This window comes from Eurytemora carolleeae, unplaced genomic scaffold, assembly GCF_000591075.1.
Source record: "Eurytemora carolleeae unplaced genomic scaffold, Eaff_2.0 scaffold725, whole genome shotgun sequence".
NCBI classification, from domain to species: Eukaryota; Metazoa; Arthropoda; class Copepoda; order Calanoida; family Temoridae; genus Eurytemora; species Eurytemora carolleeae.
In genome coordinates, this window is record NW_019396610.1 from 120,452 (window position 1) to 143,823 (window position 23,372).

Consider the following 23,372-nt stretch of genomic DNA (forward strand, 5'->3'; position numbering starts at 1 on the left):
CCCCTTCTATGGATCCCTGTAAGCCCCTTCTATGGATCCCTGTAAGCCCCTTCTATGAATCCCTGTAAGCTCCCTGTGGCGAAGTATTTGAGGGTTTAAAAGAGACTAAAAGAGAGCTCTTTCATCGTTTCTTTACATTTTCTAGCCCACTACTTCTACACATTAGCTTTGTGGAGGGCCGGGAGAATAAATATTTATACTTAGTTTAGTTTACTCTGTATACAGGATACATTGCGGTATAAAATCATACATGGGGGCCGGGGAGATTACGACTTAAAGAAAAATGACGACTTTTTGGTATTTTTTTTTTCAAATAAAGCATACATTGTGAACTAAACTATTCACAATTATTTACAAAAATGTATCAGGATTTCGCCAAATACGAAATACGCCTTAAACCCTAAAGTTTTAAGCAAACCATCGCAGATTTTCATATTTAGGGGTACTACGCTACAAAAAAACCATTTTTGGGTTGGCTCGGTCAACCCGAGGGCAATGGAGTTGCAAAATGCAAAAATGTTTTAAATTTCTAGTTTCTAATACATAATATGCAATAGGGTTGGTCGATTTTGTAACCAAGTTTGAGGGCCTAGTGATATACCTGCGCCTAAATATTCTAAGAACTTTACAGAAAAAATTAATCAAAAATTTTCGCAAATAGCTTTCCGCGAAAAAAATTGTTTCAAAATACATCAATTTAGGTATCAAAAGATGCGTCTCAAGCCGCTGAATACTGTCCACATTTTGTTTTTTTTTATTCAAATTTTAAATTGTTTGATTTATTATTTATGGACTCTGCCAAATTTTCACGACAAAAACCAGTTTTTTTTCTTTAATTGGTTTAATAATTAACAAATTTATTTGAAATCAACTTTTCTGAATTCAGTGTTTTAAGACGGATCTTTCACACCCTCATTGGCAAATTTAAAATAAAAAATTTTCGGTCTTAATAGTGTTTTTTTGCGAAAATGGCCGCGCGAAAAAAATCTGAACTTACCAGAGGGTTTAAAATAGTTCTGACCAACTTTGCAGCTCTCTAGGTCACAAATGCAAAGTATGTAAATCGACCAACCCTAATATTATTTAACCAAATAATTTTGCTTTTCTCATACTTAAAAACATTTAGAATTAAAACTAGAAAAGCTCCAAGGTCACACTGGATAAAAATGATTAACAAAAGAGGATTCCAAGTTGGCGGATATCTAAAAAATGAAGGAAAAAGGTTCAAAATCTTCATAAAAAAAAACTATATTTATATAAATATATTCCAGGTTGTATGGGAGAGGAGGACCCTGTAGACCCAGATATTCCGGTCCATCCTAAACTATCAGGGGTCCAGGTCCACCTAGAGATGAAGTCCCTCTGGGAGGAGTTCCATGAACTAGGAACAGAAATGATTGTGACTAAGGCCGGCCGGCGAATGTTCCCGACCTACCAGGTCCGGCTGTTCGGCCTCGACCCCATGGAGGACTACATGCTCGTCATGGATTTTATACCGTGTGATGATAAGAGATACAGATACGCCTTCCACACCTCGAGCTGGGTTGTGGCGGGTAAAGCGGATCCAAACTCTCCGCCTCGTATACATGTACATCCGGATTCTCCGGCCAAAGGAACCCAATGGATGAAGCAAGTAGTTTCCTTTGATAAACTCAAGCTTACGAATAATCAACTAGATGACAACGGACATGTAAGTTCTTTTTTATAAATTATGTAAAAGTATTATTTGCGTCTAAAATCTCTTTACAAAAACTCTTGAACAAGCATCCTTAAACAATGTAAGCTTATATTTTACCAGTAAAATGTACTTTTATCATAGGCCGATTTCTTATTCATGTTACCATAGGTACAACTATAGATCGTATCTATTTATCTACACTACTCTGGTAAAGCGTAACCATGGCGTGACCATGGTTCTACCTATGGTAGAACGTCTAAGAAATTGGCCACATGTATGTTTCTAATGCAATTGAGATGATTAAATTTATTAGACTATGTTCTTTCGAGAAAGAATTTCTCTTTATTTTGCCTTTTTGTTTTGATCCGTTTTATTAATATTTTAATTTAAAAAAGATGTATATACACCCCTGGTTAATGCTTACAGTATAACTCTAGACTTTGAATATCTATTTACATAGACTTAAAGAATATAACAATTAATTATTACTCTGTGTAAATATATATTATAATATAAGAATATCGGGATCATTCAGTATGATATTATTATCTTAGAATCTTAGAATCTTAGAAGTGATTACTCTGTAAATATAGTGAACTCTAAGAATAAAAGTGATTACTCTGTAAATATAGTGAACTCTAAGAATAAAAGTGATTACTCTGTATGGATATAAAACTCTACGAATACAAGTGATTACTCTGTAAATATAGTGAACTCTAAACATAAAAGTGATTACTCTGTATAGATATAAAACTCTACGAATACAAGTGATTACTCTGTAAATATAGTGAACTCTAAGAATAAAAGTGATTACTCTGTATAGATATAAAACTCTACGAATACAAGTGATTACTTTGTAAATATAGTGAACTCTAAGAATAAAAGTGATTACTCTGTATGGATATAAAACTCTACGAATACAAGTGATTACTCTGTAAATATAGTGAACTCTAAAAATAAAAGTGATTACTCTGTATAGATATAAAACTCTACGAATACAAGTGATTACTCTGTAAATATAGTGTACTCTATGAATAAAAGTGCTTGATCCGAATAGATATCATACTCTAAGAATAAAAGTGCTTTATGTATATATTTATTATTTAGTATCATATCATCTAACATCTGCCACAGATTTGCCTTCTCAGCAGTTCTAAATATTCTAACATAAATATTTTGGTTTCATTCTAAAATGATAACATTAAAACTAGATAAAGATATGAATTTTAAGAAAAAATAAAACACCATGTGTCATCTAACATTTGAACCGAAGGGGGGGGGGGGGTTCGACATGTTCAGGACTCTTTTAAATCAGATTTCGAGTATTTAAAAAATAAATGCATAGTTCTTAAATATAATCAAATTTATGTTTACGCAAATCTGCCACTTTTAGCAAAACAATGAAGAAAAATTTTTTTTGATATTTTTAAATTATTGTTTTCTTATCCTCGAAGAGGTCTTCCATTCAAGTTAATGCTTCAAAAAAACTTCAAATTTATGCAGCATTTCTTGTGCAAATATATTGTGCGACTTTGTGACTTTATGAAATAATAAGCAAATATATTTGGTAACGTCTGTTCTTCTCAATACGTTCTTTAAAAAACATAATTTATTTTTGAAAACATCATAAAATTTACTTTAATTTGATGTGAATGACATGTTTTCAAATTGGTAAACAATAACTTTAAGAATTTCTGTTTAGAAATGTACAGGGTGTCCCACGAAACAGGACTGTAGTAAGACGAATTGAACGTTGTCTTTGATCTTTAAAATTTATAATAATTTGGTTCATTTATTCATAAACCTAGTCTTAGAAGTAAAATTTTAGAGTTTACAATCACAAAATACTCCTATCCTTGGCATTTTCAAAATGTGGTCTGCCATTTTTAAGCTTTTCATATTATCGGAGATGAAGAATTTCGTTCAGATTTCGCCAATTTTGGTTTTATCAAATAAAAGTAAAATTTGAACGAAATGTTTGATATCTCTGTTAATATTGACAGCACAAACAATGCAGATGAAGTTTGGAAATACCTGGAGAATTTTGTAAATATTGTTTCAAGAATCATACATATGAATGTACATTGACGACTGAATGTCAAAAATCAAATCAAAGATCTAAGACGACTTTTAAGTCTTGCTGAAAAAATCGTTTTCAAAAATGTAAACTAAAATATACATTATTAGGTTTTTTCCTACTTTCTTGCCGCCGAGCTTTCTCAATTTCCCTCTAATTTTGACGGATGTTTTTCACACTTGTAAACTGCAGTTTCCCAGGGTATTGCCCTGATATTGAAAAATCAGATTTTGAGGTTAAAGAGTACATAAGTACATATTCAAGTTAAAGAGTACATAAGTACATATTCAAGTTAAAAATAATTAAGGTTTAACGATATGATAATTAAAAAAAACTAAATTATAGCTGAATATATATTTTTATTTTAAAAAGATGTATGTTAAAGGGACTGTAAAGGAAAAATGAAAGGGGGTATAGGATAAAACCTGAGAATCCCTGGCGTTAAACGATACATATAAGTCATCTATCCATAGAGAATAGAATATATAGAGAGGAATTAAAAGAATCTCTCGGTATGAACTTTTTCAGTCCCTTTCAGCCTGAAAGGGAGTTCAAAGTGTACAAATCATGCAAATGTTCACAAATTATATGCAGTAGAGTACATCAATACAGTATGTTCCCTAGACTATCCATTTCAATTTCGAATTTTTTAAACTGTTAAATAAACTTTATAATGTGTTAGGTGAATAAAAACATCATTTGATTTAAACAATCAGCAATATTAATATATATAAAGTAGTAATCTCTGTTTATCTGTCTGTCTGATCATAACTCATAAACCCCTGGACCGATTTGCCTCAAATTTATATTAATTGGGGAACTTGCATGAGTTGACTTTTAAAGATAAAAATCAATTTCCAACCAAGCTGGGTTCCCAAGCTAGGATCATAAATTATTTTTTGAATTACAGTTTTTTTTTGCAAATTTTTGCTGGAAATTTTAATTTCATTAAAGATTGTACAGATATAAATATATAAAGATAACTATATTTTATATGTACAAATAATTTATGAATTTTTTTCAAAAACAAAATTTATTTTAATTTTTAGGTGATTTTGAATTCTATGCATCGGTATCAGCCTCGTCTGCATGTTATATTCATCCATCCTCGAAATGAGGCCTCCGCCTCGACCCCGGCCTCACATCAAAACTTTAAAACATTCATCTTCACAGAAACTAAATTCACAGCAGTCACAGCTTACCAAAACCATAGAGTAAGTTTTGACACAGATTATACAGATTATACAGATTATATAGATTATACAGATTAAACAGATTATACAGATTATACAGATTAAACAGATTATACTGATTATACAGATTATGCATATTATACAGATTATACAGATTATACAGATTATACAGATTAAACAGATTATACAGATTACACAGATTATACAGATTACACAGATTATAAAGATTATACAGATCATACAGATTATACAGATTATACAGATTAAGCAGTGTTCAAATTTATTTTGTTGTTTGTCCCAAGTTTATCCCTAGATAAAGGATTAAATAATTTCCTCTTGGATATCCCATGGTCGAAACCTAGCGGGGAAAAAACATAAAAGAATTAAAGGATCAAGCACTTATCCTTTAAGTGACTGTAAAGGAAAAATAAAAGGGGTATAGGCTGAAAACTGATAATCTCAGGAGTTGAACGATACCTGTAAGACATCTATCTGATGTTCCTGTCTCGAAAAATTGACATAAAACTGTGTCAAAATCATACCAAAACTTATAAGTAAGACATACTTCCGTATCACGTGACCAAAACTCCCACCAATGGCAGTGCAGTATACTGGTAAAGTGATACAGACGGAGACACGTGACAATAATATTGCATAGCCATTGGTTGGAGTTTCGGTGACATGTTCTGGACGCATAAATAATATTATCAATTATATCTTAAAAATAAAAAATTATTAAATTCAAAAAAAGGAGCGATCTTGAGTTTCTCAGGCTCCTCTGGGATATCGTTGTTTTCAGATTGGTTGCGTATTTGTTGAATATGATCTGTTTAATACTATAAATCTTATACAAAATCTTACATATATATAAGTTTTGGTCTAATTTTAACACAGCTTTATATCAATTTCTTGAGACAGGAACATCAGATAGAACTCTCATGGGTCTCATTCAACTCCTGAGATTCTCAGGTTTCAGCCTATACCCCCTTTCATTTTTCCTTTACAGTCCCTTTAAACTTAAAAGTCATCACAGCGGATATTGAGATTAAACGTTTAAGATTAATGTTATCTCACACAAAAGTTTTTAACAGACTATACAGATGTAATACATTAAATAAAAATTTTTGTTCTAAAATGATTTTTTTTCTTCAGATAACACAACTAAAGATTGCCAGTAATCCATTTGCGAAGGGGTTTAGAGACTGTGATCCTGAAGAGTGGTAAGATTTAGAGAAAAGTAAACGGAGAAAACTTTTAAGATTTAGATTAATATTCGGATAAGATTAAGGTTAATATTAACTTTTAGATTAAGATTAAGATTAAGATTAAGATTAAGATTAAGATTAAGATTAAGATTAAGATTAAGATTAAGATTAAGATTAAGATTAAGATCAAGATTAAGATTAAGATTAAGATTAAGATCAAGATTAAGATCGAGATATATTCTAGTATGGGAGGAGGAGAGAAGGTTCACCAGGATCAGGATCAGGATCAAGGAAGAGATTGTTCTCAAGAATCACAATGTGGGATCTTAAACCCGACCTTTCTCCAACAACAGCAACAACAACAACAAGCTCAGCAACAACAACAACAACAAATTCAACAACATACATTGCTTGAAAAATCAAGAAAAGGTAAATAAAAAATATGAAATTTTTAAAAGCTGTGAAAAATCTACTCTAATCTTTTTTTGAAATTTAGATTTACCGAGTCCGGGTTCTGTTTCTACCGCGTGTAGTCTAGGCTACGAGGCGGGGATGTTGAAGTATCCTGGATACTATAAACCTACCTCCCGTCCTTCCCCCTACTCATATCCCTACCCCAGATACTCATATGAGTATGCAAACCCCCACCTACCCAGATAATACACAGATACAGACAGAACCTACCCAAACCAAACCTTCCCAACACTAAACCAAACCAAACCACGTAAAAACATTATATTTTCTCAAGTTCATTAGTAATAATTATAAATACCAGCGGGCAGCAAGCTTTACAATTCGATTTGTTGATTTTTTTACAATTCTAAAATATTTCTGGGTTTTTATGAATACCCTATAGACCATGGATTATATTTGAAAAGGAAAACTTCTTCTATCTTCTAAACTCCGCTTTAGATTAATAACTTCTTAAAAACTGTGGGGGTTTAATTCAGAAGACAAAATGTCCATTTATTGTAAGTTTAGAGCTTGACAATTTACTGAATTTATTTAAAAAAAAAAAAAACTAAAATTATCAATGAAAACCATTACTATTTACATTTGATGAAATAATATGATGCTACAAACTTAGAACATATCTAAACTAGTCGTCAGAAAATAAACAGTGTTAGTTAATGTATATCTCTAAACATTATGTATATGTCAATCACATTTATCTATTCAATTCATTTTTAAATAATTTTATTTCAAATCTCACTTTTTATTTTAAATGTTTCCCCCTTACCCTCTCTCTTTTTTCAATATTTTCTGCCCTATATCCTCCTTATGTATCCTTTATCCTGCATCCTGTATCCTGCATCCTTTATCCAGCATCATTTATCTTGCATCCTGTATCCTGTATCCTTCATCCTGTATCCTGCATCCAGTAACCTTAATCCTTCATCTCGTATCCTGTATCCTGTATCTTGTATCCTATATCCAAATATACGATTAGCTGTATCCTGTATCTTGTATCCAAGGATCTTATTAGCTGTATCCTGTAGTGTCAGACATCTATTCTGTGATACAAATAGAAATGTTGAAGAAATAAACCATTCATAGATTTAACAATTACAATTATTGGAATATAGAGTGTAGAGTGTAGAGTGTAGAGTATAGAGTGAAGAGTGTAGAGAGTAGAGTGTAGTGTAGAGTATAGAGTGTAGAGTGTAGAGTGTAGAGTGTAGAGTGTAGAGTGTAGAGTGTAGAGTGTAGAGTGTAGAGTGTAGATTGTAGAGTGTAGAATGTAGAGAGTAGAGTGTAGATTGTAGAGTGTAGAATGTAGAGAGTAGAGTGTAGAGTGTAGAGTGTAGAGAGTAGAGAGTAGAGAGTAGAGTGTAGAGTGTAGAGTGTAGAGTGTAGAGTGTAGAATGTCGAGAGTAGAGTGTAGTGTGTAGAGAGTAGAGTGTTGAGAGTAGAGTGTAGAGTGTAGAGTGTAGAGTGTAGACTGTAGAGTACATATATAGTGTAGAGTGTAGAGTATAGAGTGTAGGGTATATGCTAAAGACCGGTTAAGTGTATACCCTAAGTCCAGCATATGGGCTACAGATGTGAATATATATATTCTCAAGTTGTGTGACATTCTTACAATTGATTATTCTGAAATTATAAACATATTTAGCCCTAATGTTTATATTGAGAATAGGATCTGCTTTCTCTCACGAAATTGCAAGGTGTTTTTAAACAGCTAGAGAGAGTGCAGGAAACATGGAGGCAAAAAGGAAGGAAGGGAAAGAAATAGGAAGCAGGGAGGGTAAAAGGAAGGGAAACAGGAAGGACATAGAAAAGTAAACAGAGAGGGGTATAGGATGGAAAACAGGGAGGGAAATGGGAGGTTAACAAAGAGAGAAATAGGAAGGGAAACATGCAGGGAAATAGAAAGAGAATAGGAAGGGATATAAGAAGGGGAATAGGAAGTGGAGAAGGGAGGAAAACAGAAAGAAAAGAAAGGAGGAAAACATAAAGAAAGGAAGGGAGGGAAAAGAAGCTGAAATTGCAGAGATTTAAAACAAGGAGGTAAAAGAAACGAAAATAAGTAGGAAATAGGTAAAAAAAATCAGGCCAATGTTCAGTAAAATTATTCAGATTAGAGTTTAGAATTAAGTCAAGCCATTAGTCAGGTTTAGGTTTAGGTTTAGGTTTAGGTTTAGGTTCTGGTTAGGTTTGGGTTTAGGTTTAGGTTTAGGTTTAGGTTTAGGTTTAGGCTCAGGTTTAGGTTCAGGTTCAGGTTTAGGTTTAGGTTTAGGTTTAGGTTTAGGTTTAGGTTAAAGTTTAGGTTTAGGTTTAGGTTTAGGTTTAGGTTTAGGTTTAGGTTTAGGTTTAGGTTTAGGTTTAGGTTGTGGTCTAGGTATACGAAGGATGCTATTCAAGCAATACCTGTAAAGTATGCTTTGATTTGATTTAGGTTCTGGTTGAGATCGAGGTTAAGGTTAAGATTAAGGTTCAAAAGTTTTTGCTTCGTTTATCTTTTTCTCCTTCTTATCCGTCCCTACTTAATATCCATCCTTTCAACACCAGTTTAATGGCTGATAGCAATTAGGACAAGATAAAAGCAGTTCTTGTGATACGGCTCAAATATTAACTCAGATTAATAGATAGATAGATATATAAAAAGATACATAAAAATAGTCAAAAAGGAAAGGATGAAAATTTGAAATGTATTTCCTTTAAAATGTCCATTTAAAAAAAATACTTTTTTATGTTCATTTGTTCACATTCACCCTTTTTTTCTTTACCTGCAGTATTTTTCCTTACTTTTATTTTTTATTTCCTTTCTTTATCTTCCTGAATTCTTTACTTCATTCCTTCTTGAATACATTTCATTCCTTTCCTTCATTACAATCCTTTCTTCTTCGCTAATACCTTCTTTACATCTACTTTAATATCTATACCTTCCTTCTTGAATATATTTCATTCCTTTCCTTCGATACATTCCTTCCTTCTCCGCGTATACCTTCTTTACATCTACTTTAATACATATACCTTCCTTCTTAAATACATTCCATTCCTTCTTTCCTTCAATACATTCCTTCCTTCTCCGCTAATACCTTTTTTACATCTACTTTAATATCTATACCTTCCTTCTTGAATACATTTCATTCCTTTCCTTCAATACATTCCTTCTTTTTCCGCTAATACCTTCTTTACATCTACTTTAATACATATACCTTCCTTCTTAAATACATTTCATTCCTTTCCTTCAATACATTCCTTCCTTCTCCGCTAATACCTTCTTTACATCTACTTTAATAATTACATATTACAGCTTTCTCAGTAGGTATCACTATACTAAATCAAAGAAATATTTGAAAAGACGATATCGAATTCGTCACTGAATTCCCATGTTTCTTGGGACACCCTGTAGGATAAAGGGTACCATTGTAGTTAATCATGACTGTGCCACTACGCTAGCAGTCCCTTTAATACATTTTTCCTTTTTCTTTCATTTCTTTCTTGTATTTTCTCCCTCCCCTCCCCCCTGTCTCTTGGTTCCGATCTGTTGAGTATGAGGTCTAGCGAGGGTATAAGTTGACACCAAGCATGTGACATTTTGACGCAAACATGTGATAAACTGACGCACAGGGCACGTGATCACTTCACGCTTTACGTCTTAAATAATTTTACTTGTTTCAGAATCAAGGAACATTATTTTTTCTTCTTGTTAAAGGCATTAATTCTTTGATTTTATTTGGATTTTTAAATCTTCCAGGAGCTGGGATATTATTTTCTACTTTATGGTTTAGAAAAAATGACAAATAAACTTTGACTCCATGATATTCATAGTTTGATTTTCCTATTTCACTTGAAATCTGTTATTTTTTACATATGAGAGGCTTTAATAGTCTGATGAATTTAGACATATTATTTTCAAGTTTCCAATTTCAGAGAATTTGAGAGATGTTTTACGAAGAAGAATAAAGAGATGTTATTGTGTTTACAGTCGGAATATTTGTTCATCATTGATAAGTGATTACATGAGTTTGTTCATATGATTGACAAGTGATCACATGAGTTTGTTCATATGATTGACAAGTGATTAATTGATAAGTGATTACATGAGTTTGTTCATGATTGATAAGTGATTACATCAGTTTGTTCATGATTGATAAGTGATCACATGAGTTTGTTCATGATAAATAAGTGATCACACGAGTTTGTTCATCATTGATAAGTGATTACATGAGTTTGTTCATGATTGATAAGTGATCACATGAGTTTGTTCATGATTGATAAGTGATTACATGAGTTTGTTCATGATTGATAAGTGATTACATGAGTTTGTTCATGATTGATAAGTGATCACATGAGTTTGTTCCTTCAATCAGATTTCTGCCAAGTGTCTCACAGCGATCCAAAGGTTGAGATTGTAAAATCAAATCATGGGGTTGCGTCACTTTAAAGTCGAACCCACGTCAAACTAACGTAAACACGTAAAATTGAAATCTTTTATGTTTTTGAGCATAACTCCTCTTATTGGAGAAATATTGCGAAGAACAAAAATGTTTTGAATTTCTTATTTGTATCCTGATAAGTTTGTTTTACTCTCACCTGGGTATAAAATCAAATCTAATGAATTCACTAATTCGAAACAGTAACATTCTAATTCTGTCTAGTTCACAGTGTTAATCAGTCTTGAAAATTGATGCAACAATTCCTAGTTCACAGTTCACCTTCAGGGTATATATTTACAACCTTTGATATATCTGAAGCTTTGAATATTTTACTCTATATACAGAAATCATACAGTTTGTAAAGATATAACGATTCTTTGGAGAAAATAAAATATATTATTTATTTCTATGCAGTCGATCTAAGACCAAGTAAGACTTGAAAGAGCATAAAACTAAACTTCTATATATGTGCAAGGATTCTCCCCCCCCTTCCTCCCTCCCTCCTCCTCAATATATGTGCAAAATATATACTCTCCCCCCTCCACCACCCTCCCTCCCTCCTCAATATATGTGCAGAACAGAACCTCCCTCCTCTGTGGAGGATATCGTTTGTACAAAGAATAAAGATTTAAATGTATATTTCCTGTGTTTTCACATTTTTAAGCAAAATTCTTAGGTTTCATATTTCTGAAAACTTACTCCTAACTTAAATCTATTATAAACACGCTCTGCATTATTAATTTTTAACTTACTAAACTTTCTCATTAAATATTGAAAGATTCCTGACGCTTGGTATAAGAATTACTTTCTGGCCTTTTTATACTTTTTCGTAATCCCAGACCTTGTAGATATGATAAGTAAAGTTGACGTTATTACTCGTTATTACTCGTTAATCATATTTCCTCTTTTTGAAGAGAAATGTTTTGAAATTTCTGGAGGTACCTAAACCAAATGTAATGGTCTCCAAATATTTGAACGGACGCAAAATCAAAATTAGAGAATCTCCGAGTTCACGAAATCCTACTGGTAATTTAGCATAATATCACCATATATTCAAGTAGTCAAGCTTCCAAAAATGTATCTTTAGTTTTGAAAATATGATAGCCGAAGTTTGCTACGAAAAGTAAATGTTTTAACAAAAAGTTTAAAGAATAATTAATATTATTTTTCATATTTGTACAATTTTCATAATAATGCATGAAGAGCTTTGAATGCATTTAACTTTTCAAAGAAAAATACCCCGAGCCTTAAATACATTTGTACAGCGTACGTATACAAAAATTAAAGGGATAAATACAATATGTTGCAAGAAAATATTTAAATTCTTCATTGTTGATGGACATAACATCATTCAAAGCTCTGGCCAATGAGAAGACAGCTCTTCAAATCTTGACCAATAAGAAACAAGAACTTGTTCCTGGCGCGACTCTTGGCGGCCCAGTGATGGATTGTTGTTTTTATCTTAAATCTCCCAATACATCATGTTTATTTCCAAAAAAAAAGTTTCATAGAAATTTGTACCCTGCAGTTCAAATCATCTTTACGTGTAATTTATCTTAAACAGAAGTTAAATAAAGGGCAAGCGCATTATTTTTTGGCGCATGTCTTTATTTTTAGTATTTGGAGATAATTGGTACATAGGGGAACTATCCAAAAGGGTTGTACAGCTTGCAGCTTAAACCATAACAAACAAAAATGGGTCTTTTAAAAACCAAATTGGCTCCAAAAATGCCAGACTCAGACCAAAATGAAAATATTGTTTATTTAAAATTCTTACAAAGTGCTAGAGCGACAGCGTATAATATCGGGTTTGTTAAAAAGTGGAAAACCGCCATTTTGTTGTTGAGCTGTCGTCTTCTCTAAGGGTCCTGGACTTTCTTATTTTAACTCTAATTGTTTCTCCGACGGGCTTGAAGTCGGGCCAGTATTCTTGTCTCCAGTTTCTTGCACTCCTTCATCTTCCCGCTGGAGTGCTCCAGTTTAACAGCCTCGCAGTACCCAGGCATCCTCAATACAACCTAAACATGTACTGTACAGTGTATTTGCATTATCCAGAGATCCTAGATACAACCTTAGCATGTACTGTACAGTGTACAGTGTACATGAAGTACCCAGGGATCCTAAATGGAACCTAAAAATGTACTGTACAGTGTACAGTGTATATACAGTACCCAGGTATCCAAGATACAACCGAAACACTTACTGTACAATGTAATTGCACTACCGTTGCTTAGGCATCCTCCATATACGACCTATCCATGTACTTTATAGTGAAGTGTTCAGTTCATGGGTTTACGACAAAAAGTGTTGGGGGGGGGAGGGGGGATGGTGAGTCTCAATGATAATGCCTTGAGTAAGCCAAAAGTTTTATATCATTAAAAATGATCTTTTATGAGAAGTCTCATTTCTCAAAATTACTTTAAACAATCTCGAGAACGTTTAAACAAATACCAAACATGTTTGGACCTCAAAGACAAATACCAAACATGTTTGTACCTCAAACACAAATACCAAACATGTTTGGATCTCAAACACAAATACCAAACATGTTTGTACCTCAACCACAAATACCAAACATGTTTTTTCCTCAAACACAAATACCAAACACGTTTGGACCTCAAACACAAATACCAAACATGTTTGGATCTCAAACACAAATACCAAACATGTTTGGATCTCAAACATAAATACGAACATGTTTGGATCTCAAACACGAAAACACGAATACCAAACAGGTTTGAACCTGAAAAAAACAAAAACTTAACAGGTTTGGTACTCTAAATACCAAACAGGGTTTTTGGTATTCAGAATGTACAAAAGTTTGCGACCCAACACGAATACCAAGCAGGGGTTTGGTTTTCAGAATTCTCTAAAGTTTGAGACTCTAACTAACCTTCTGGTGTATTGTCTCCTTGAAGGAAGATTTCAATTCTCCAGTTTTAAGATCAAACGGAAACCCGATGTCTAAACCCCCATTCATCCTCTACAGACAAACATCTTAGACTTTTACAGTGCTTTGCTCATGAGTTAAAATAAATATATTTCAACATACAGTGAGACCCATGAAACTATGGAATAGGAAGACGACCCTGATAATTTGCTCCCTTCCCCCCTCAAAAAAAAAGAAAGCAAGTGTCANGGCGTCAATATGGCTAAGGATTAATGCATGCGACCCTCCGAAAAATCCGAATAAAACTTGAAAAATAAAGATGTCCTGCCTGCCACTTCTTTTTCCCGGCTGTAAACATTTGATAAACACTCTGGACGTTCTCTGGTTTAATTCGTGTTCCCATTGCTAACCTTCTCTTCCTTCTCCTTCTTTGCTTCCTTAGCTTTCTCCTTTCACCAGTCATCGTTCTTTCCTGCTTTCTCTCTTCTTTCCTTGTACTCAGACCTGACCCATCTTGGAAGGACATCATTTCAGTTTTTGGGAAGATTTAAAATTGCGTAAGAGATATAGTACTTAGAGTTATTAATAATTTTGCACATTTTCCTACAGAATAGACAAGCAAGAAAATTGCCTCTATTTGTTTCAATTCAGACATAAAACGACAAGTCTTCATTTCTCATTAACTAGAAACTTAAATTTGAAATCCAGTTTTCGTAGCTAAAGTTAAGCTTAAGCTCTAAAAATAAAATATAATGAAAATAGTTTCATTAATTATTTGGGACATTTACCGGAGGTGTATTCAGGAAGGGGGCTATGAAAGAAGCCCCCCCCCCCGTGGACAAATTCCTGAATACGTCCCTATCATTTACAAAAAAAAGCATATAAATATGGACGTTATGACGTACCTGATGTTTTCGAGGTTCTTGATTTCTTGGTTTGGGTTCGAAATAATACTCTCTCTTGAATCCGTTCTTCTTTTCGGGCTTTGATTAAATCATTCTTTACTCTTTGGGTTTTAACGGTCGTTGTGTCGTTAGTTACGTCATTTTGCTCTTTTATCGGATTCTTCGGTTTTGCTGCACTTTTGTTGTCCTCTATTTGCTTTTTTGCTTTTTTGATTTTCATCTTTTCTTTCTTTATTTCTGTTTTTTTCTTGTTTTTTGAACCATTTGCAACAGGTTTTTGGACTTTCTTTATCTTCTTCTTTTCCATCTTAGTGACCTGCAAAAGTGATTACAATAAAAAAATCTGAAAGACAAACACATCTAATTTTCTTTTGATTTAGATATACCTCAGCCTGATTGCTTTCCCTTCTCTCTCTACTAGATCGTTCTTCTCTTCGTCCATAATCGCTGTGATAATCGCTAAAATCCGCAAATTCGGCAATACTGATGTTATATGCTTCGTAAAGAATAGATCGTTTACGTCTTCCTAGGTTGAAACTAAAAAACGATAAAGTACAGTACAGTACAGTACAGTACATTAAAGTACAGTACAGTACAGTACAGAACAGTACAGTACAGTACACTATAAATCAACAAATAGCAACGATGACAAATGACTCGCATTCGCAAATAGAATGGAAAATGTTTAACCATTTCCTGCTCATATTTAATCTAGGAATTACTTGAAAAACTTGTCCAATAATTTCCAACAGAAAAAAAACTTTTCCAGAAAAAATAGATTTGCAATGTCAACCAATTCATATTTATAGAAAATACGCCCAGTAAAGGAAGTGTTCGCGAAAAATGAAATAATCGCTTTTGATCTCTACTTCTTACTTCTGTCTGTTGCGTCTAAAATGAGAAAATTGTTAAAAGCGACTTCTACCGAAGAACTTAGAGTCCATGAGAAAGTTGCGTAAAAAATCAATTTAATATTAAAGATATCATTCAGGTATTAAAACCTATGGTTATCGATTATTTTTCGACGCATTTGTATATAGTTAATATTTCATAATATTTTGTATTTGTTTTATATACAATGCACTTAAAACGCGCCGAAAAGTTTGTCCGCCAGGTGTCTGTGCTTTCGATGCCCTTAATGATTCCACATGGCAGAGACACCTAGTGGTAAAAATCGTTGTTTTAAGTGCATTGTATATAAAACAAATAAAAAATATTATGAAATATCAACTGTGGACGAAACATCTATGACTATAGGGTTTAATATCTAAATGATTTGTTTGATATTAGATTGATCTTTTTACGATCCGAGTAGTATGTTTAACTTTCTCAATTTGTATGGACGTTACGTTATTCGGTACATGTCGATTTTAACAATTTTCTCCTTATAGACGCAACAAATAGAAGTAAGATTAGTAGCGTTAAAGAGCGATTATTTTACGCCATAAGCCTATACTCCCCTTCAGTTTTCTCGAACACTCCCTTTAGTAATTATCATGTTTTCTTTACCTGTTACTGCTGGATAGTCCAGAACTGGGATTGTAAATCAAGGGACTCTAAAACCAAATGATTAGAAAGGAATTGAGATGTTGCCACAAACTCAAATTTTTAAATCACAATCTATATATCTGAAGGTCCACGATATTTGTTTGCTAAAATATAGGGATTATAAAATCAGAGTTTGTGGCAAAAACTCAATTCGGTAAAAAAAACCTTTATATCAAAAATGTTAGAATAGATGTATTAATTTGAATGCCTGAATCCCATAATTTGAAAGAATACTCGAAGCTGTAGTAGTGCTAAAATATTTTTAGATAAATTATTATTATTTTATTATTGTTATTATTATTATTATTATTATTATTATTCTTATTATTATTATTATTATTGATGCCTGGTAAATGAAGGTTGTATAGCTATACTAATGGGTGCGGAACTGGTGGCCTAAAAATAAATAAATTTAATTCTAATTATGGGATCCAGCCACGGTATTATTTAGAATTCAAAAAAACTAAGTCTAACTCATTATATTTTGCCTTACTATTCTTGTATTTTGTATGGAACTATACGTTTTAGATAATAAAGTGCACACTCACAGGGATCCAAAGTTAAAGTTCACACTCACAGTGATCCAAAGTACACACTCACAGTGATCCAAAGTGCACACTCACAGGGATCCAAAAGTGCACACTCACAGGGATCTAAAGTTAAAGTGCACACTCACAGTGATCCAAAGTGCACACTCACAGGGATCCAAAAAGCACACTCACAGAGATCCAAGTTAAAGTGCACACTCACAGTGATCCAAAGTGCACACTCACAAGGATCAAAAGTGCACACTCACAGGGATCCAAAGTTAAAGTGCACATTCACAGGGATCCAAACTGCACACTCACAGGGAGCTAGGTGAGCTAGGGTAGAATCTAGAGAGAAATAAACCTCTTGTTGAAGAGAGAGGAGAGCTAGGGTAGAATCTAGAGAGTAATAAACCTGCATGTTGAAGAGAGAGGAGAGCAAGGGTAAAATCTAGAGAGTAATAAACCTCTTGTCGAAAAGAGAGGAGAGCTAGGGTAGAATTTTATCGAGTATTAAACCTCTTGTTGAAGAGAGAGGAGAGCAAGGGTAGAATCTAGACCTAAAGTAGATGAACTGGATCCTGTGCCTCCTATAATACATTTTAATTAATTTTTTTGTTTTAAAGGAACTGCAAAACGTAATTCTAATTAACACTACATGAAAAGAATTTGCATCGGTACCCTTTAAGTCTCCTTATGAGCCTAATGTACGAAGCTATTCTTTGTTTAAAATTAATATAATAAACATACTTGTTGAAATAATCATATTGTCCCGAATCAAATAAAAATTATTCAAGTTTCAGGTTAATAAATAATTGCGTATTTCCTTCGTAAAATAATAAATAATAAATAATAATAAATACCTGTTCCTCCACAGTTGGTTGGAACAAAATCTAGTAGAATACTTAGTATATAGGGATAGTAGTAGGAGGCATACCCTACTCCTACATAGTACAAGAAGTACACCCACACCAGATAGATGTACTGCAGACCTAAACATAGTACATTAGAACCAGGTGTACTGCAGACATATACAAAGTACATTAGGACCAGGCAGATGTACTGCAGACCCATACAAAGTACATTAGGACCAGCTGTAATACAGACATAGACATAGTACATTAGGACCAAGGAGATGTACTGCAGACCCATACAAAGTACATTAGGACCAGGTGTAATGCACACATAGAAATAGTACATTAGAACCAGGTAGATGTACTGCAGACATATAGATAGTAAATTAGGACCAGGTGTACTGCAGACATAGACATAGTATATTAAGACCAGGTAGATGTACTGCAGACCCATACATTAAGACTAAGAAGATTTACGGAAGATCTCCTGTACCCAAGGATGTAAGGCAAGGAAAGTCATTTCATAAGTGTACACATCTTTAGTACTGCAGTGTACTGTCTCTGGGCGCTAATGTAAACACAAGACGGATGTTGAAGCCTGACATGGGATCCATCATTCACATAAAAAATCAATGAAATCTTCTGGTCATAGGAAATTATTATGTGAATTATCAAAATTATCAAAATTTAATGCTTTTAACCTCCTCGGATACTAAACGAACACTGATGCATCTATTATTGTTTACAAATTCCGCCCAGAGAGAACTGGTTTCAATATGTACGCAGAGTATACACTACCGCAATTGACTTTCCTTGCCTTACATTCTTTTCCTGTACCCACCATGGGTTATTTTAAAGCTATTTTTTAATGTTATAACTTTTTTAATCTGTTCTAACGGTTGGTCAAATTGATGTAACGGATAGGCCTTTCAAGCAACTGCTTTGTTTTTTAATATATAACTGAACGGTCCTTTCCGTTAGAATGAAATTTATATTTAAACTTACAGTTAGATTCAGGAACAACTTGAGGTGCAGAAGTTGGTGTAAAGACACTAGATCCTGTTGAACCTGATGAGGAGGCTGTAAATGTAGATGAAGACATTGTTCTTGGTCATTTGGTGGATTTTCTAAAAGATAGTTTAGAAAATTCCAAGAAATATTGAAAACGAGAAACCTTTTTTACACCACACCTGTAATGGACTTTGTGAGAGGAATAAAAAGAAAGTTGTATCTATTATATGTATAGTTTCTTTAAATAAACTACTTGTTACCCGAGACTTACAAAAGGTGGAGCAACCCCCCCCCCCTTCGAATATATTCTCTATATATACTTTTCTTGTTTGTTTGTTTGTTTCCATTTAAAGTATGTATACGAAGTAGTAATCTCTGTTTTTATGTTTGTTAGTATGTCAAAACTTCGGGATTGTTTTTTATTTAGTTTTAGAAGTTTAAGATTAAGTAGGTTAAATTTTATAAAGAAACATTTCGTGTCTAGGCAACTTTTTCCAGATAAATTTAAAGAATAAATTTTAAAAATAATTAAGCACACTTTTGAATAATCAAGTACACTTTTAAAATAATCAAGTACAAGCTTAAAAAATAATCAAGTACACCAAAAAAATAATCAAGTACACCTAAAAAATAATAAAGTACACTTAAAAAATAATCGAGTACACTTAAAAATAATCAAGTACACTTAAAAATAATCAAGTACACTTAAAAAATAATCAAGTACACTTTAAAAATAATCAAGTAAACTTTAAAAATAATCAGATACAATTTAAAAATAATCAAGTACACTTTAAAAGTAATCAGGTACACTTAAAAAATAATCAGGTACACTTTAAAAATAATCAGGTACACTTTAAAAGTAATCAGGTACACTTTAAAAGTAATCAAGTACACTTTAAAAATAATCANTCAAGCCCCTGATTCCCCCTCCCTAGTCCCTGCTATGGACCGTTACCCTTCCTTATGATAAGCTCTATACGCTCAGTTTATTTAACTGTCACACTGTAACGCCTTGTTAGGGATGATGAACTTCTGCTTAGTGTCTACCATACCCTTCCTCCCTTCCTTCCTTTCTTCCTTCCTTCTATAACTCCTTGAATATCTCCTAGAACTCTTTGAATATCTGCTAGAACTCTTTGAATATCTGCTAGAACTCTTTGAATATCTCCTAGAACTCCTTAAATATCTCCTATAATTGATTTAATACATCCTATTCTCTTTGAATATCTCCTAGAATTCCTTGAATATCTTCTATACTCCTTGAATATATCTTATACTCCTGGAATATATCCTATATTCCTTGAATATATCATATATTCCTTGAATATATCCTATATTCCTTGAATATATTCCTATATTTTTTGAATATCTCCTAAAACTCTTTAAATATCTCCAATAACTCCATGAATATCTCCTATAACTCCTTGTCTTATGTAAACAGATATATTTTCTAAGAGATGATAATCCATCAATCCCTGCAGGTGTGTAGCTCTAGCCCCCCGGAGTTGCTTCCTCAACCTCCCACCAGGGGGGCGGGGGGTGTACTGGAGGTGTGGGGGGGAGGTCTTCATTTAGTTACTTATTTACAAAGTTACGATAGAAGTCTCAATTACAAAGTCCTTCTCATATATCTGTTATATTGAGTAGCTGAGTATTCTACAGTTCTAAATGAATATCTGTATTTAAATGTATCTAAATTCTAAACTCATAATTTAAAATCTTGAAGTTTTCAAAACAAGGGATTTTTGAATGTAGTCGTAATAACACCTTTTATTTATATAGTGGCATGACCGATTCACAACGGTACACCTCCCAATTTCGTTTTTCAAATTATAACCACAATTGAAAATTGAAAATGAAAGGGGATTGTTGTGAATTTGACATGCTATGAGATCTATATAAGAAGAGTCACATAGTCATAGGAAATTATTATGTGAATTATCAAAATTAATCCCATGTTTGATGTCCAAATATAACAAAATCCAGTTGTATAGAAAACCTGTTTGAAAAGCCGTTGACTGTGCCATTACATACATGAAAATTTTTTACAAAATGTTTAAATAATGTTTAAATGATGTGGAACTAAGAAAAACTATAAATGTGCAACTTTCTCTGACGGGTTGTATTTTGTATTTGAAAATGGGTCAAAAGAAATATCTAGTTTGTTACAGGAAAAGGTACTCATTCAGGCAGTGTGTCTGAGGACTCAGGCAGTTAGTATAAAAAGCCTGGTTTTAGGTCTAAAGGGAGGGCTATTGGTATTTAGGAAAAGTCAGAAAATTTCAACAGATTCAGACCTAAACTTTTTGTATTATGTAAAAAAAACTACAGCCCCCCCCCCTCCCAGCAGGAATAGGGTTAAACATACTTGGATTGAAAAAATATCCATGCATGCAATAATAAGAATAATATCTTGATACATAATAAAAACTACAGTGTTTATCAAATGCTGTAAAGATGAAAGATAATAAATAATAGCAAAAATAATAATGATAACAATAATAATAATAACAATAGCATAACAATATCTTTTTATTATTTGAAGAAAAAATAACCTGTAACGTGAAAAGCTTAGATTTCTTTTACTCTTCTTTCACTCTTCTGTTAAGAGAAGGCCAAAATTATTTTACAATAAAAACTTTTAAAAAGTTTTGAAATAAAAACCCGATGCTTAAAATCTTGATTTTTAGATCCATCATATTTCTGTCTGTTTTCTGCTATTCCGTTATTTTGAAGGGTTTCCCCATGGATCAAGTACTTGAATTTGACCTTTTTATGTTATATTGTTAGTTTTTACCATTTTGATATCGATATCTTAAATTGCTCTGTGTGTATTTTTTCAATTTCAAAGTTTTCACCTTGCCCAGGCCTTGTCCTTTAAAAAAATGATACTTGCACTTTATTCTTTTCATTAACTAAAAAATGGAGTAGAGCGGAAAACAACTTAATAGGAAATATATATTTTCAAATATTGTATTGTTTTACCACCCTCTCCATCAAGAAGAACATTTAGCTAAGCATCCGGTAAAATTAAGATATAAGAGAGACATGAGGGCACCTGCCCCTGCCCCCCCCCATCCGTCCTTGAATTGCAAAAATTTTACCGCTCTGTTATTCTAGTGCAGATTAAGCTCCAAGAAATAGTGGAACTCGTCTTTGTCTACGCAGCCTTTATAAATACTCACTAAAAAATCGATTGCACTTAAGAAAATACTACAAAGTGAATTCTCTGTTAGTTCTTGGCTTAACAAATTGAAAGACTTGGTTTTAACGATCCCAACCCATATCGAGAATGAATGTCAAACATGACGAGGGCAACAATTCCCAATTATGACATTTTTCTGAATCAGAACTATAAAAGGAGTTCTTTTAATATTAAAACCCTTGATACGCTGAGCAGGCCGATTGTATTTTTAAAGAAATATTTAAATTTTTAACAAAATGCATAAAATTGATGAATTTATTCTATTTTTGAAGGCATTTCGTTTCCAAAGGATTGTGAATTATCCCTTAGTACACAATGAAACCTGAAGTGGAAAATATCACATTTTCTAGCCTTTAATAGATCTCGTCTTATCTCTGGTAGGGTCGCTTGCCAGTATCTCATGTGGCATATTCTGGACAATAGTTAACTAAATATCAAACTTTCTAAGATCCGCAACCCAAATTTTGAGCAAAACGGTCTCGAACACACAAATAAACAGATTTAATTCGATATATTTCTTTAGATATAGAATAAAGGATATGATTTTATCCTGAGACCTGTGAAAAAATGAAAATTAAGAATTTTCCAAGTTTTCAGAAGAGATGAAGTATTTTATAAATTATACATCAATATTTGTTTAAGAATATTCTCACAGGGTTCAGGTTCAGGTTCAGGTTTAAAGGAGGGAGAGGTTGGGAGGTTTATATTACAGCCATTTTATTTTATAGTATTAATTTGTTTCAAATGCAGGGACGGAATTTGATAAATTCGCTGAACTGCAATACCACTGGTTCAAATACTGAATCATCGATTTAAAGTTTAAGATTAATTAGGGTTTGAGCGGGCGGTAGGTGGTTCAGCAACCTCTTCAATTCATTAAATTTGTTCTCAGAACAAACATATTTAACAAACAAATAACTTTTAGAATAGAGATTTTTCTTAGAAGTAAAAATGGGAAAACAGGGTTTTGACCAAAGAGAATAGAATATATATTAGAGTGGAATTTACTAGAAAAAAAGTGTAAAACGGCCATTTTGTTGTACTGTTTTCATACTGCAGGTGTACTTCACATATTTGCGCTATATAACCTTTTGGGCCCTGGAACATCATTTTATAGAAAATCTAAAACTAATATTGAAAAAGAACCAAATTATGAAATAGGCTGGTTTCATAACTGACCAATGATCATTTCACATAGACTCTATGCCTTTCACTTTACAAACGATGATTTTCCATTATAACTATAAATCAAATGATGTTTTTTATTAACATAATTCATTTTATAAAGTTTATTGAAAAGCTTTAAAAAATTCGAAATTGAAATGGATAATCTAGGAAACATACTGTATTCATGTACTCTACTGCATATAATTTGTGAACATTTACATGATTT

At 32.8% G+C, this 23,372-nt stretch overlaps 2 protein-coding genes across 3 annotated transcripts in view; one reads left to right on the top strand and one right to left on the bottom strand.

Moving 5' to 3' along the window:
* The window catches only part of LOC111706253 (T-box transcription factor TBX1-A), a 10,562-nt gene extending 3,749 nt beyond the window's left edge, over positions 1–6,813 (top strand). Inside the window, exons 3-7 of the mRNA XM_023479083.1 lie at positions 1,272–1,690; positions 4,805–4,969; positions 6,101–6,168; positions 6,398–6,582; positions 6,650–6,813. Of these exons, the coding sequence (XP_023334851.1) occupies positions 1,272–1,690; positions 4,805–4,969; positions 6,101–6,168; positions 6,398–6,582; positions 6,650–6,813 (1,001 nt within the window). The remainder of the gene's footprint in view (positions 1–1,271; positions 1,691–4,804; positions 4,970–6,100; positions 6,169–6,397; positions 6,583–6,649) is intronic.
* Positions 6,814–12,776: 5,963 nt separating this feature from the next.
* LOC111706249 (uncharacterized) lies at positions 12,777–18,987 on the bottom strand. 2 transcript variants are annotated; one of them, XM_023479074.1, is made up of 11 exons: positions 18,769–18,987; positions 17,773–17,901; positions 17,429–17,499; positions 16,729–16,778; positions 16,591–16,633; positions 16,344–16,390; positions 15,221–15,371; positions 14,835–15,150; positions 14,258–14,442; positions 13,933–14,022; positions 12,777–13,057 (listed from the first exon to the last, which is right to left on the bottom strand). In XM_023479074.1, the coding sequence occupies exons 1-11, from the start codon at positions 18,863–18,865 to the stop codon at positions 12,929–12,931; spliced, it is 1,308 nt and encodes a 435-aa protein (XP_023334842.1). In that variant the 5' UTR covers positions 18,866–18,987; the 3' UTR covers positions 12,777–12,928. The 2 variants fall into 2 exon arrangements, with proteins under 2 accessions (XP_023334842.1, XP_023334843.1); XM_023479075.1 differs by lacking the exons at positions 17,429–17,499; positions 17,773–17,901; positions 18,769–18,987 and adding an exon at positions 17,274–17,384.
* Positions 18,988–23,372: the final 4,385 nt, after the last annotated feature.